The 15,169-nt window shown below is 51.3% G+C and overlaps 1 protein-coding gene across 1 annotated transcript in view; it reads left to right on the forward strand.

Annotated features, from left to right (window-relative positions):
• sspo (SCO-spondin) overlaps nucleotides 1-15,169 on the forward strand; it is a gene marked incomplete at both ends in the record, with an annotated part of 143,033 nt that overhangs the window by 60,610 nt on the left and 67,254 nt on the right. Inside the window, 23 exons of the mRNA XM_079260014.1 lie at nucleotides 41-193; nucleotides 1,326-1,484; nucleotides 1,562-1,726; nucleotides 1,830-2,021; nucleotides 2,930-3,052; nucleotides 3,208-3,337; nucleotides 8,478-8,603; nucleotides 8,843-8,934; nucleotides 9,010-9,177; nucleotides 9,250-9,420; nucleotides 9,494-9,746; nucleotides 11,146-11,192; nucleotides 11,273-11,443; nucleotides 11,728-11,862; nucleotides 12,087-12,223; nucleotides 12,299-12,393; nucleotides 12,484-12,533; nucleotides 12,643-12,813; nucleotides 12,989-13,159; nucleotides 13,285-13,364; nucleotides 13,435-13,604; nucleotides 13,726-13,772; nucleotides 13,844-14,044. Of these exons, the coding sequence (XP_079116140.1) occupies nucleotides 41-193; nucleotides 1,326-1,484; nucleotides 1,562-1,726; nucleotides 1,830-2,021; nucleotides 2,930-3,052; nucleotides 3,208-3,337; nucleotides 8,478-8,603; nucleotides 8,843-8,934; nucleotides 9,010-9,177; nucleotides 9,250-9,420; nucleotides 9,494-9,746; nucleotides 11,146-11,192; nucleotides 11,273-11,443; nucleotides 11,728-11,862; nucleotides 12,087-12,223; nucleotides 12,299-12,393; nucleotides 12,484-12,533; nucleotides 12,643-12,813; nucleotides 12,989-13,159; nucleotides 13,285-13,364; nucleotides 13,435-13,604; nucleotides 13,726-13,772; nucleotides 13,844-14,044 (3,207 nt within the window). The remainder of the gene's footprint in view (nucleotides 1-40; nucleotides 194-1,325; nucleotides 1,485-1,561; nucleotides 1,727-1,829; nucleotides 2,022-2,929; nucleotides 3,053-3,207; nucleotides 3,338-8,477; nucleotides 8,604-8,842; nucleotides 8,935-9,009; nucleotides 9,178-9,249; nucleotides 9,421-9,493; nucleotides 9,747-11,145; nucleotides 11,193-11,272; nucleotides 11,444-11,727; nucleotides 11,863-12,086; nucleotides 12,224-12,298; nucleotides 12,394-12,483; nucleotides 12,534-12,642; nucleotides 12,814-12,988; nucleotides 13,160-13,284; nucleotides 13,365-13,434; nucleotides 13,605-13,725; nucleotides 13,773-13,843; nucleotides 14,045-15,169) is intronic.

Consider the following 15,169-nt stretch of genomic DNA (forward strand, 5'->3'; position numbering starts at 1 on the left):
GAAAAGACTGAAGATGGTTTCTGTGTTCTGGTGATTGCAGCCCCACCAGTCACCACAAGCCATGATGGTGGTCTGCCCAGAGGGATCTGTGTGGAGGGCCAGTTTACATGCTGGTCATTTGGCTGTGTGGATTCTGCACGAGTGTGTGATGGAAGAAAGGACTGCTTGGATGGCTCAGATGAAGAACTTTGCGGTGAGCATCTCGGACATGTCAGGCTGGAGCAGAATGGAAGTCCTGAGGGATTTAATGCTTAAAAGTCAACTAGACCTCCAGAACCTCGAGCTCCATCACCGCTATCTTCAGTAGCATCGCAGGGACAGTGGTGGACACCTTACTGGGGCAAACTGGGATGTAGAACTTAGCCTTTAGATGATGTACGGACAGGCCTGTCGCAATAAGTCAATCAATCGCACCATAAGAAAAAATGTGCGCAATAATTTTGCCAGATGCAATAATTTTCATGTCTTTCTTTTCTCTCTCGAGTGTTTGTTTTAAGACAATATAACCTAAACACAGCAAAACAACAAGATTCCATCTGTACTTCAACGGCAGTTTTCCCAGCTGGGAAACAAAGACCTGAACAACCAGGCTAGTCCGTCTTCCCAACAGTCCACCATCCCTGGAGTGTTTACCACACAGATTTAATACAACCAGGACAGTGCAACATGGTGTGCACTCAGACAGCGTGGTTGGTGAAGCCATGCTGCCATTTAATATTGGTAAAAAGGCGACATTTTGAAAAATGTGGCAAACATTTCACAGCCAGTATGAATAGTCTGAATGAACATTCATGTTACAAACGTCTTTTCCACAACTTAAAAGTGACATTCTACCATTCCACCTCTGGTCCAGTCCAAACATGTCCCCTTATATGACCATGACTATGTAACTGTGTTACATGGTGTTTAGAGACCAGATGTTCCAGATAACCACGTTGCCAAAACCCCAGGAGAAACCCAGATCTGTTCTAGCAGACTGGATGAGTCTAGTCTACACATCGAGCTCAGCGATCTCTATTTGAGAATGTTGATCTGTTAAAGGGTTTACTTGCATTATTATGGCATTATTGTTATTTTAGTTGAAAATGTTCTCAAAATGAAAACAATAAGCGCTCAGCGCAATATTGTCATCTATTGCAATAATTTCTGAGACAATTAATGGCATGGCAAAATATGTTACCGTAGCAAGCCTACGTACGGAAGGTTTCCACGTTATGTATCACCATCACTGCTATGTTGCTAGGAGACCTGTATCTTCACCTGGACATGATGATGAAATCACCTCCTATCAGAGTTTATGTTAGGCTACCTCTGGTTGTGTTCAGGCACCACATCCCAGCCAGCAGCAACCACGCAGCGCCCCCTGGTGCCCAGACCCTGCTCCGCCAAGCAGTTCTCCTGCACCAGCGGGGAATGTGTCCACCTGGACCGCAGGTGTGACCTGCAGAGACACTGTGTGGATGGATCGGATGAAAAAGACTGTGGTAGGTTGCATGTGTGTATCCCAACTCGTCATATGACCAGGACGTTTATGTCTCACGCCGTCTCTTCGGTCCTGCAGTGGACTGCATCATGTCCCCGTGGACGGCATGGAGCGCCTGCAGCGTGACATGCGGTCTGGGCTCTTTGTTCCGTCAGAGGGACATACTGCGGGAGGCGCTGCCTGGAGGGTCCTGCGGTGGAGCTCAGTTCGACAGTCGAGCCTGTTTTCCTCAGGCGTGTCCAGGTCTGCAGTCGGACCTCCCTCCATCATCACCAGACCACCTTCTGCCCCCCGCCTGAGATCTGACACTAACCTGAGCCTCGTGTGTTCCTGTCCTTCCTCACAGTCCACGGTCAGTGGTCAGAGTGGACGGTGTGGTCAGACTGTGATGCTCTGTGTGGAGGGGGGGTCAGGCAGAGGAACCGATCCTGCTCTGCACCCCCTCCTAAGAATGGTGGCCGGGACTGTGAGGGCATGATCCTGCAGAGCCAGAGCTGCAACAGCCAGCCGTGCACCAACGATACCAGCACACACTCAGGTGAGGTCAGGTACATCTGTCTGCAGCTGGACTCTGAGGGGCACATGAACCCTTTAGTCCTGATCAGCCAAACATAATACCGACTGTCAACACTAAAGCAGGGCGGGGGTGTCATATTTTACACCTGGATGTTCACAAAACAAGTGTCTTTCAGTGCAAGCATCACTGTTCAGGAGAAGAGCACGGAGGCTTGGCGGTCTGGGGAGGACGGACTGTCTGAGGTGTAGATGTCTTCATTAAACATGAAGATGAACAGAGTTATTTACTTCCTCCTGTTCTCTGATGTTGTTTTCTGAAAATATAGCTTGATAAGAAATAAATCTGAAAACTGCTCTATGTTTTATGTCTTGTGACATCACCTCTTAGGATCAGTAGTGTGTAAGCCATGACAGACATCTGGTTTCCGGTTCTAATCCAGACACAACACGTCGTGTTTATTCAGAGTTATCCCAACCGTGTTGCTAAGAGACGTCTATTTTCACCTGTACATGAAGACACTTCCTGTCAGACTTTCCACCAATCAGAGAGCTTAAACTGACGGTAACGTCCAATCAGGAGCAGCCAAAGATCAACAAGTGATGAGAAGAGCAGGAATATTTTGATCCTCTATGGCTGGAATAAAGCCAAGAAGACGTTTGGGATGCAGCTGAGGTGGAGGTGCTGCAGTGAGGACAGCAGGTAGATAGTAGCAGGAAGACGAGTGGAAACATGGAAACAGTGTGTGTGTGTGTGTGTGTGTGTGTGTGTGTGTGTGTGTTTGTGTGTGTGTTTCAGACGGGAGAGAATGATGTGCAGATGAGAAAAGGCTTGGTCACTGCTGATCTATGTGTGTTATTTCTACAAACTTCTGTTTTCTTCTCCTGGTTGTTTTCTGACATAAACATGTCTGGAACCGAACTGGTTGGCAGGTTGTGTTGGTGGAATGGTGCTGGTGACCAGCAAAGACTGCCAGGCTGGAAGAGTTGAGCCCTGCCCCCCCACCTGCTCAGACCTCAGCATGAACCACACCTGCACTGGGACGTGTGTACTGGGTAGGACGTGCTGTGTTTACATGTCTGATCATGTTTGAGCAGTTAACAACTGGTAAACCAGATATTTGAGAGCAGTCAGTGTTGAGCTAATAGATGCATACTGGATCACCTCTGTATTACGTTACATATGGAAAGGAATATAATGTGTCTCTCAGGCTGTCGCTGTCCCCAGGGGACGTACCTTCAGGAAGGCCTATGTGTGAATTCCAGTAAATGTGTCTGCTACTGGGATGGGAAAACTCTGCAACCAGGACAGGTGACCAGTAGAGACCAGTGTGGTACATGGTAAGAGACAAGCACACACATAAACCAGTTAGAAATCATAAAAATGCTGGATGAAGATGAGCCATGGTCTCCACATATCACGTCATTTACATCACTGCTTACAATGTAAATAAACACAGAATGCAATGATTTATAGACGTCATAAACCCATATTTTATTCCCACTAGCACATAAACAACATGGTAGACGCTGAAACTGAGACATTTTTCTATTTTATAGACAAGATCAGACAGACTCAGTCATTTGAGCAGCAGACCAGTTCTCCTGTTCCACCATCAGGATGTGGTCCTGCTGGACCAGTTCTCCTGTTCCACCATCAGGATGTGGTCCTGCTGGACCAGTTCTCCTGTTCCACCATCAGGATGTGGTCCTGCTGGACCAGTTCTCCTGTTCCACCATCAGGATGTGGTCCTGCTGGACCAGTTCTCCTGTTCCACCATCAGGATGTGGTCCAGCGTGGTCCTGCTGGACCAGTTCTCCTGTTCCACCATCAGGATGTGGTTCAGCGTGGTCCTGCTGGACCAGTTCTCCTGTTCCACCATCAGGATGTGGTCCTGCTGGACCAGTTCTCCTGTTCCACCATCAGGATGTGGTCCAGCATGGTGGAAGGTCTTCCCTGAAAGAGACGTTGTCTGGATGGGAGCAGATGTTTCAGCATTGATGGAGCTTCCCAGATGTGGAAGCTGCCCACGCCATCGGCACTAATGCAACCCCATCCCATCAGAGATGCAGGCTGATAACAAGCTGGATGCTCCCTCTCCTCTTTAGTCTGCAGGACACGCCGTCCATGCTGTCCACAAACTATTCCACATCTTCATCCAGGTTTCCACTCAGAACATTTTAAATGAGCTTTGGTCCAGAGAAGACGGCGTGTTTCTGGATCCTCTTCACATATGATGGAGCTTTAACCTGCATGTGTGGATTTCAGCCTGAACTGGGTTCACACTGGTTTCTGGAAGCTTCCTGAGTCCATGCACTGGTTTCCAGTAGAGAATCATATTATAATGCAGAGGATCACCAGCATACAGCCTTGTCCCAGCATACAGAGATTCCTCCTGTATACTACAGAGAGTGGATCTCTGCAGGCGGAGGAACATTTTTCTGACATTGTCCCACAACATTTAGATTCAGTTTGTCTCAGACTGGTGAAGTTCTGTCCATCTGTCCATCTGTGAGACTCTGCCTCTCTGAAATGCTCCTTTTTACACAGTCGTGTTTCTGATCTGTTGGTAATTAACCGGATTAGCTGTCAAGTGCTGCTCCAGTTTTTTTTATTTGTACCAATTACTTTTCCATCTTTTAGACTTTTTGCTGCATCAGATTCACAATCAGCTCATATTGTCTGTCAGATGTCTCATCATGAAGACACACAATGAAGTCTGAGACACGGTGATGAGACATGATGAGACACGATGAAGAGACACGATGAGACACGATGAGACGCGATGAAGAGACACGATGAGACATGATGAGACATGATGAAGAGACACGATGAGACACGATGAGACACGATGAGACATGATGAAGAGACACGAGACACGATGAGACACGATGAGACATGATGAGACACGATGAAGAGACATGATGAGACACGATGAAGAGACATGATGAGACATGATGAAGAGACACGATGAGACATGATGAAGAGACACGATGAGACACGATGAGACACGATGAGACATGATGAAGAGACACGAGACACGATGAGACACGATGAGACATGATGAAGAGACACGATGAAGAGACATGATGAGACACGATGAAGAGACACGATGAGACACGATGAGACGCGATGAAGAGACACGATGAGACATGATGAGACATGATGAAGAGACACGATGAGACACGATGAGACATGATGAAGAGACACGAGACACGATGAGACACGATGAGACATGATGAAGAGACACGAGACACGATGAGACACGATGAGACATGATGAAGAGACACGATGAAGAGACATGATGAGACACGATGAAGAGACATGATGAGACACGATGATGAGACACGATGAGACATGATGAAGAGACATGATGATGAGACACGATGAGACATGATGAAGAGACATGATGAAGAGACATGATGATGAGACATGATGAGACACGATGAAGAGACATGATGAGACACGATGAAGAGACACGATGATGAGACACGATGAGACATGATGAGACATGATGATGAGACACGATGATGAGACACGATGATGAGACACGATGAGACATGATGAAGAGACACGAAGAGACACGATGAGACATGATGAAGAGACACGATGATGAGACACGATGATGAGACACGATGATGAGACACGATGAAGAGACACGATGATGAGACACGATGAGACATGATGAAGAGACACGATGATGAGACACGATGATGAGACACGATGATGAGACACGATGAAGAGACACGATGATGAGACACGATGAAGAGACACGATGATGAGACACGATGAGACGATGAAGAGACACGATGAAGAGACACGATGAGACATGATGAAGAGACACGATGATGAGACACGATGAAGAGACACGATGAAGAGACACGATGATGAGACACGATGAAGAGACACGATGAAGAGACACGATGATGAGACACGATGAGACACGATGAGACACGATGAGACATGAGACATGATGAAGAGACACGATGAGACACGATGAGACATGATGAGACACGATGAAGAGACACGATGAGACATGAGACATGATGAAGAGACACGATGAGACACGATAAGACATGATGAGACACGATGAAGAGACACGATGAGACATGATGAAGAGACACGATGAAGAGACACGATGAAGAGACACGATGAGACACGATGAGACATGATGAAGAGACATGATGAGACACGATGAAGAGACACGATGATGAGACACGATGAGACATGATGAAGAGACAAGATGATGAGACATGATGAGACATGATGATGAGACACGATGAGACATGATGAAGAGACACGATGAAGAGACACGATGAGACATGATGAAGAGACACGATGAGACATGATGAAGAGACACGATGATGAGACATGATGAAGAGACACGATGAAGAGACACGATGAAGAGACATGAGACATGATGAGACATGATGAAGAGACACGATGAAGAGACACGATGAAGAGACATGAGACATGATGAGACATGATGAGACACGATGAGACACGATGAAGAGACACGATGAGACATGATGAAGAGACACGATGAAGAGACATGATGAAGAGACATGATGAAGAGACATGAGACATGATGAGACACGATGAAGAGACACGAAGAGACACGATGAGACACGAAGAGACACGAAGAGACACGATGAGACATGAGACATGATGAAGAGACACGATGAGACACGATGAGACATGATGAAGAGACACGAAGAGACACGATGAAGAGACACGAAGAGACACGATGAAGAGACACGAAGAGACACGATGAAGAGACATGATGAGACATGATGAAGAGACATGATGAGACACGATGAAGAGACACGATGATGAGACACGATGAGACATGATGAAGAGACACGATGATGAGACACGAAGAGACACGATGAAGAGACACGATGAAGAGACATGATGAGACACGATGAAGAGACACGATGAAGAGACACGATGAAGAGACATGATGAGACATGATGATGAGACATGATGAAGAGACACGATGAAGAGACACGATGAAGAGACATGAGACATGATGAAGAGACACGATGAAGACACGATGAGACATGATGATGAGACACGATGATGAGACATGATGAAGAGACACGATGAAGAGACATGAGACATGATGAGACACGATGAGACACGATGATGAGACACGAAGAGACACGATGAAGAGACACGATGAAGAGACACGATGAAGAGACACGATGAAGAGACACGATGAAGAGACACGAAGAGACACGATGAGACACGATGAAGAGACACGATGAAGAGACACGATGAAGAGACACGATGAGACACGATGAGACGCGATGAGACACGAAGAGACACGATGATGAGACATGATGAAGAGACACGATGAAGAGACACGATGAAGAGACATGAGACATGATGAGACATGATGAAGAGACACGATGAAGAGACACGATGAGACATGATGAAGAGACACGATGATGAGACACGATGAAGAGACATGAGACATGATGAGACATGAAGAGACACGATGAAGAGACACGATGAGGAGACACGATGAGGAGACACGATGAAGAGACGCGGTGAAGAGACACGATGAAAAGACACAAAGAGACGCGACGAAGAGACGCGGGGAAGAGACACGGTGAAAAGACACGAAGAGACGCGACGAAGAGACGCGGTGAAGAGACGCGGTGAAGAGACGCGGTGAAGAGACGCGGTGAAGAGACGCGGTGAAGAGACACGATGAAAAGACACAAAGAGACGCGACGAAGAGACGCGACGAAGAGACGCGGGGAAGAGACGCGGGGAAGAGACGCGGGGAAGAGACGCGACGAAGAGACGCGACGAAGAGACGCGACGAAGAGACGCGGGGAAGAGACGCGACGAAGAGACGCGACGAAGAGACGCGACGAAGAGACGCGACGAAGAGACGCGGGGAAGAGACGCGGGGAAGAGACGCGGGGAAGAGACGCGGGGAAGAGACGCGACGAAGAGACGCGGGGAAGAGACGCGGGGAAGAGACGCGACGAAGAGACGCGACGAAGAGACGCGGGGAAGAGACGCGGGGAAGAGACGCGACGAAGAGACGCGACGAAGAGACGCGGGGAAGAGACGCGGGGAAGAGACGCGACGAAGAGACGCGACGAAGAGACGCGGGGAAGAGACACGGGGAAGAGACACGATGAAGAGACGCGATGAAGAGACGCGACGAAGAGACGCGACGAAGAGACGCGACGAAGAGACGCGACGAAGAGACGCGACGAAGAGACGCGGGGAAGAGACGCGGGGAAGAGACACGATGAAGAGACGCGATGAAGAGACATCTCGGTTTCATCATGCGTCATGTTGTTTATCTTCTGCTGGTGATAAAACCAGTTTGATGAGACGTGGGAATCTTTGCATTCTGTGTTTTTGACTGACTTTGACTGAATCGGAGTGTTTTCATGATCTAGGACGATTCTTTTCTGAATGAGAAGGTCATTTTGTCTCCTCTTTCTCCACCAGTGTGTGCAGGGACGGACGAGTCTCTTGTGACACGTCCAGTTGTCCAGTGACCTGTCACTGGTCAGCGTGGTCGTCATGGTCACCGTGTGACGCCACCTGCGGCGTGGGCCTACAGCAACGCTTCAGGTGAGCTTTCTTGATGCAAAAGGTTCCATTTTTTTCCTGCAAGTCTCGCTTCATACCGTCGGCTTCACGTCTTCCTGCCTCTCAGTGTGTGAAGCTCACACACTCCTCTCTGCTGTGGCGTCTCCTCTGGGTGTGTTTCGCTGATTGTTGGTCTGAGTGTGTTCTCGAGCAGAGCTACGGTCGCTCACACACCATACGATGGTTGAGGAGTCTTCATCACCCCACCTGTCTGTCCTCAGGTCTGCGGTGAGTCCAGCGGGAGCAGCCAGAGTCCAGCCCTGTCCAGGAGACTCCTCTGAGGCCCGCCGCTGCTCCGGCCCATGCCAGCCCGGTACATGAGCTGCAGACACATTTGTCCTGTATCGGTCTGATCATGTGTCTTTACGTGTCTTCGTCGTTTCCCCAGACGCCCTGTGGAGTGAGTGGACCAGCTGGTCAGACTGCAGTAAGACGTGCTTCAGCCACGTCGATGAGGTCGGAATGAGGCGGCGATTTCGCTTCTGCAACCAAACACAGTCTGTCTGTGATGGCGACAGCGAGGAGGAGGAGCCCTGCAACACCGTGCTCTGTCCAGGTAGGACACCTCTTCATCCACCTGGCCTTCCCTGTCCAGACTGGTCGGCGGACTGTGGTGTGATGTTTCCAGTGCAGGGTGGCTGGTCAGACTGGTCGCAGTGGTCCCAGTGCTCCTCCGAGTGTGACTCTGGTGTCCAGACCAGAGAGAGGTTCTGCAGCTCCCCAGCGCCGCAGCACGGGGGAAGCAGCTGCTCTGGACCTCACATCCAGACGAGAGACTGCAACTCGCAGCCGTGTTCAGGTACTCCGGCACGCTTACCGCCGCCGTGGCGTCATTCTACTGCAGCGTGTGACCATGTGGCGTTGCTCTGCAGGTGTGTGTCCTGAGGGGATGATGCACCTGACGGCAGCTGAGTGCGAGGCTCAGGGGGGGGCATGTCCGCGGGTGTGTTTGGACATGACCTCAGAGGTGCAGTGTGCCACTTCCTGTTACGATGGCTGCTACTGCGCCGCGGGTTTCTACCTGTTCAACAGCAGCTGCGTTCCTCTGGAGAGGTGTCCATGTTACCACCAGGGGGCGCTGTACCCAGCGGGGGCCATGCTGTCTGCTGATGCTTGCAACAACTGGTACTGGATCAGAATTACACCTTTTCTCTGTTGCTGAAACTCTGAGCTCTGTTGTCAGACGTAACCTCTCAGAGTTTCTAAACAAAGCGTCTTCAGGACAGAAGACGTCTCTGTCGGGGCCAGAAGACGTCTCTGTCGGGGCCAGAAGACGTCTCTGTCGGGGCCAGAAGACGTCTCTGTCCGGGCCAGAAGACGTCCCTGTCCGGGACAGAAGACGTCTCTGTCCGGGACAGAAGACGTCCCTGTCCGGGACAGAAGACGTCTCTGTCGGGGCCAGAAGACGTCTCTGTCGGGGCCAGAAGACGTCTCTGTCGGGGCCAGAAGACGTCTCTGTCCGGGACAGAAGACGTCTCTGTCCGGGACAGAAGACGTCTCTGTCCGGGACAGAAGACGTCCCTGTCCGGGACAGAAGACGTCTCTGTCCGGGACAGAAGACGTCTCTGTCGGGGCCAGAAGACGTCTCTGTCGGGGCCAGAAGACGTCTCTGTCCGGGACAGAAGACGTCTCTGTCCGGGACAGAAGACGTCCCTGTCCGGGACAGAAGACGTCTCTGTCCGGGACAGAAGACGTCTCTGTCGGGGCCAGAAGACGTCTCTGTCGGGGCCAGAAGACGTCTCTGTCCGGAGACCCTGGAAGACGTCTCTGTCCGGAGACCCTGGAAGACGTCTCTGTCTGGGACAGAAGACGTCCCTGTCCGGGACAGAAGACGTCTCTGTCCGGGACAGTAGACGTCTCTGTCCGGAGACCCTGGAAGACGTCTCTGTCCGGGACAGAAGACGTCTCTGTCCGGGACAGTAGACGTCCCTGTCCGGAGACCCTGGAAGACGTCTCTGTCCGGAGACCCTGGAAGACGTCTCTGTCCGGAGACCCTGGAAGACGTCTCTGTCCGGAGACCCTGGAAGACGTCTCTGTCCGGAGACCCTGGAAGACGTCTCTGTCCGGAGACCCTGGAAGACGTCTCTGTCCGGAGACCCTGAGGCAGTATGCAGCTGGAGGCTGATGATGAAGAGCACCACTGCTTTCAGGCAGTCCTGCTCTGTTCAGGACTTTATCAGCTGATACTTTTGTGTTCCCCGCGACCCTGACTTGGATTTAGCGGTTAGGAAAATGAATGAATGATTTTTGTGTTTTGACAGAACGTAGATGTCCCTACAGGCCCTGGAGGCTACATGGCTGCATGCAGCGTCTCGTGCTCTGGTTTTTATGTTCTTACCTGCTGTGGGTTCTCTGAGCACCGATGATAACCGACTGTCGGGCGACTGACTGATTTTGATGGAAGTTTTATGGATGTACTTTGACTTTTTGGGTTTGGTTTTGAAGTTGTTGGGTGGGCTGTCAGGAAATGTGCTGCTGTGGGAAGATGGTTCCTCTCCTCTCACATGTTCTGTGTCTCTAACAGCACCTGCATCAGAGGAGAGATGGAGTGTGGGACGGTTCCCTGTCCAGGTAGGCTCGTCACTGTGAGTTCTGTGTGCCGGGCCTCTTTCAGCCTTTGTCTTGTCTTCACGTACGTGTGTTGTCATCAGTGGACTGTGGCTGGAGCAGCTGGACACAGTGGAGTGTGTGCAGTCGAACATGCGATGTTGGTGTCAGGAGGAGGTATCGTTCAGGAACTAATCCTCCTCCAGCATTTGGTGGCCGAGCCTGCAGGGGGGACAGAGTTGGGATTGATACATGCAGCCTTGAACCATGCCTTGGTGAGAGACATTTCTGTTGCTCATGTTAGTCTGCAGCATCTTCACTCTGAATGTAAAAGAAATGTAGCTTTCAGATCAAGAATGTTACAGTTAGGTCCTGTCCTGCAGGTTTTAGATGTTTCCTGATGCAACACACCTGATTCACAGCAAATAAAACCAACAGCTTAACATGTGTTGTCAAATGAGCACTCAGATGTGTTGAAGCAGGAACAAACCAGCAACCTGCAGGGCACTGACCCCCCCACCACCCCCCCTGGAATAACGGCACCGTGATGTGTGTGCAGGTCTGAGGGAGCCGTGGAGTGTGTGGTCGCAGTGTTCGGTGACTTGCGGAGGAGGGTACAGGACTCGAACCCGCGGGCCCATCAGAGTCCACGGCACTGCTCAGCAGTTCAGCGCCTGTAACCTGCAGCCTTGTGGTACCGCAGCACGCTCACACTGCACTTCTCCAAAGCTAACTTTCTCCTAACATGTTCTAGAAGGGAATTCTTTCACAAACTTCGTGAAATTAAACCAAATTTTTGATCCAGAAATGTCACATTTTACTCCCAGCAGAAGAAAAACAACCAAAGCTGAGACATTTCATCGTCTGCTGCCGCGGCAGAAGCATTTTGAGTTTAAAAGTGTGTGTTTGGTGTTCCAGGTGAAGGCAGGGTGTGTCCTCCAGGCCAGCGGTGGAATCAGTGTGTCAGAGGACCAGTGTCCTGTACAGACCTCACCTTGGAGCTCAGCAGGAACTGCACACCAGGCTGCCAGTGTCCACGCGGGACTGTCCTGCAGGTGGAAAACACACAGAAACACACGCACGCTAACGTGGATGTCATGATTACACCTTGTGATCCGTCCCTCCTGCAGGACGATGTGTGTGTGCCTGAGTCTGAGTGTCGCTGTGATGTGGATGGAGGGAAACACACACCTGGAGTCACCGTGTCCAGAAACTGCAGTAACTGGTAGGAACAGCAGAGCTGCTGCTGTTGCTCACACACACACCTGTAAGACTGTTTTGATGCGACACATGAAGGTCCTGTGTGATGTTTCAGTACATGCGCTGGTGGACGGCTGGTGAACTGCTCTCAGGTCAGCTGCAGCGGTGAGAAACGGACACATCGGACTGTTTATGAGGCAGAGCTGCGGTTTGCAGCAGTTTTTACTGTTTCATCGCTGCGACTGTGAGATGCTTTCTGTCCTCGTCTCTGCAGTGGACGGCCAGTGGTCGGCATGGACTCCGTGGGGTTCGTGCTCATCGTCATGCGGAGCGGGTCTTCAGTCTCGGTACCGGTTCTGTTCCAGTCCGCGGCGCTCCGGTGGCGGCCTGCCATGCCTCGGGCCTCACCGTGAGGACCAGGTCTGCATCCTCGCTGCATGTGACCGTGAGTTTATGTTATCACAACAAGCCTTCAGGTTCATGTCTCTCACCTGGCCAGTTACCAGGGCAACAGCATTCAAACCTGCAGTTAGGTCCTGAAAAGCCACAGATGGCGTTTCAGAGAGCCGGAAGCTACAGGTTGACGAGCTGCTGTGTGGTCATGTGACGGCTCGTTCCAGGTCACGGCGGCTGGAGTCGCTGGAGCAGCTGGACGGACTGTACCAAGTCATGTGGTGGGGGCATCCAGAGCCGGAGGAGAGGCTGTGACAGTCCAGCTCCAGTGGGGGAGGGGAGTTACTGTGAGGGTCTGGGGACGGAAGTCAGGGCCTGCAGCACCGACCACTGTCCAGGTACTAGGATGAGTTCCGGCTCTGCGATGGCTTTCAGGTGATCGGGTCTGACATCAGGTGGCTCTCTCTCTCTCTCTGTGTGTGTGTGTGTGTGTGTGTGTGTGTGTGTGTGTGTGTGTGTGTAGTGGCCCCGTGTTCCCTGGTCCCCGGCACAGTGTTCAGCAGCTGCGGACCCTCCTGCCCGCGGTCCTGTGACGACCTGGTGGTGAGTAAACCTGAGCAGGACTTGGCAGGACCACTGACATGTCTGCGTCCTGATGTCTGCTGTCCCTCAGCACTGCGAGCGGCGCTGTGAGCCAGGATGCTACTGTACGGAGGGAAAGGTCCTGTCGGCTAACGGGACCATCTGTGTAGCGAGGGAAGACTGTCCCTGTCTGGACCTGAATACTGGACTCCGACTGGAACCAGGAGAGGTCGCTGAGGCCTCCGATGGATGCAACAACTGGTCAGCATGATAAACACAAGGAGGGCTTGCCATCAGCGCACATGTAGTGCAGTCAGACGGTCACAGAGGCAGTCAGGAAGAGTCAAGAACCAAACCTGTTCACTGTTTCTCTGCTTTTCAGCACATGTCAGGAAGGGAAGTTCAACTGCTCAAGCGAGTCCTGCCCAGGTGAGAAACAGCAGCTTCTACATATCCCCTTCCACCATGCTGGTCTTCATAGATCCTGACTGGGTTTCCAGTGTCAGGTGGCTGGTGTGAGTGGTCAGACTGGACTCCCTGCTCCAGGACCTGCGGGGCAGAGTCAGTGACCCGCTACAGGAGCTGCAGCTGCCCAGAACCAAAGGCTGGAGGGGAAGCCTGCCCTGGAGTACAGGACAGACACAACGGGGTCGGGGTCCAGATCCAGAGACAGCCCTGTCCCATCATCTCCTTCTGTCCAAGTAAGACGAACAGAGACGTCATGATTGTAGAAAACTGTGTGTGTGTGTGTGTGTGTGTGTGTGTGTGTGTGTGTGTGTGTGTGTGTGTGTGTGTGTGTGAGAGAGATCAGTCTGTTTCCTGACTTTGAAATGCTGCCAAAGCTTTTATACAGGATTGTTTATCAGCTCTCATAATTATATAGATACATCCTCACAATCCTCTTTATCCCTCTAGTACCAGGTCCATCCTCCAGTACCAGGTCCATCCTCCAGTACCAGGCCCATCCTCTAGTACCAGGTCCATCCTCTAGTACCAGGTCCATCCTCTAGTACCAGGTCCATCCTCTAGTACCAGGTCCATCCTCCAGTACCAGGTCCATCCTCCAGTACCAGGTCCATCCTCTAGTACCAGGCCCATCCTCTAGTACCAGGCCCATCCTCTAGTACCAGGTCCATCCTCCAGTACCAGGTCCATCCTCTAGTACCAGGCCCATCCTCCAGTACCAGGTCCATCCTCCAGTACCAGGTCCATCCTCTAGTACCAGGTCCATCCTCTAGTACCAGGTCCATCCTCCAGTACCAGGTCCATCCTCCAGTACCAGGTCCATCCTCTAGTACCAGGTCCATCCTCCAGTACCAGGTCCATCCTCTAGTACCAGGTCCATCCTCCAGTACCAGGTCCATCCTCTAGTACCAGGTCCATCCTCCAGTACCAGGTCCATCCTCCAGTACCAGGTCCATCCTCTAGTACCAGGTCCATCCTCCAGTACCAGGTCCATCCTCTAGTACCAGGTCCATCCTCCAGTACCAGGTCCATCCTCTAGTACCAGGTCCATCCTCCAGTACCAGGTCCATCCTCTAGTACCAGGTCCATCCTCTAGTACCAGGTCCATCCTCCAGTACCAGGTCCATCCTCTAGTACCAGGTCCATCCTCTAGTACCAGGTCCATCCTCCAGTACCAGGTCCATCCTCTAGTACCAGGTCCATCCTCCAGTACCAGGTCCATCCTCCAGTACCAGGTCCATCCTCTAGTACCAGGTCCATCCTCCAGTACCAGGCCCATCCTCCAGTACCAGGTCCATCCTCTAGTACCAGGTCCATCCTCCAGTACCAGGTCCATCCTCCAGTACCAGGCCCATCCTCTA

This window comes from Telmatherina bonti (assembly GCF_933228915.1).
Source record: "Telmatherina bonti genome assembly, chromosome: 20".
NCBI classification, from domain to species: Eukaryota; Metazoa; Chordata; class Actinopteri; order Atheriniformes; family Telmatherinidae; genus Telmatherina; species Telmatherina bonti.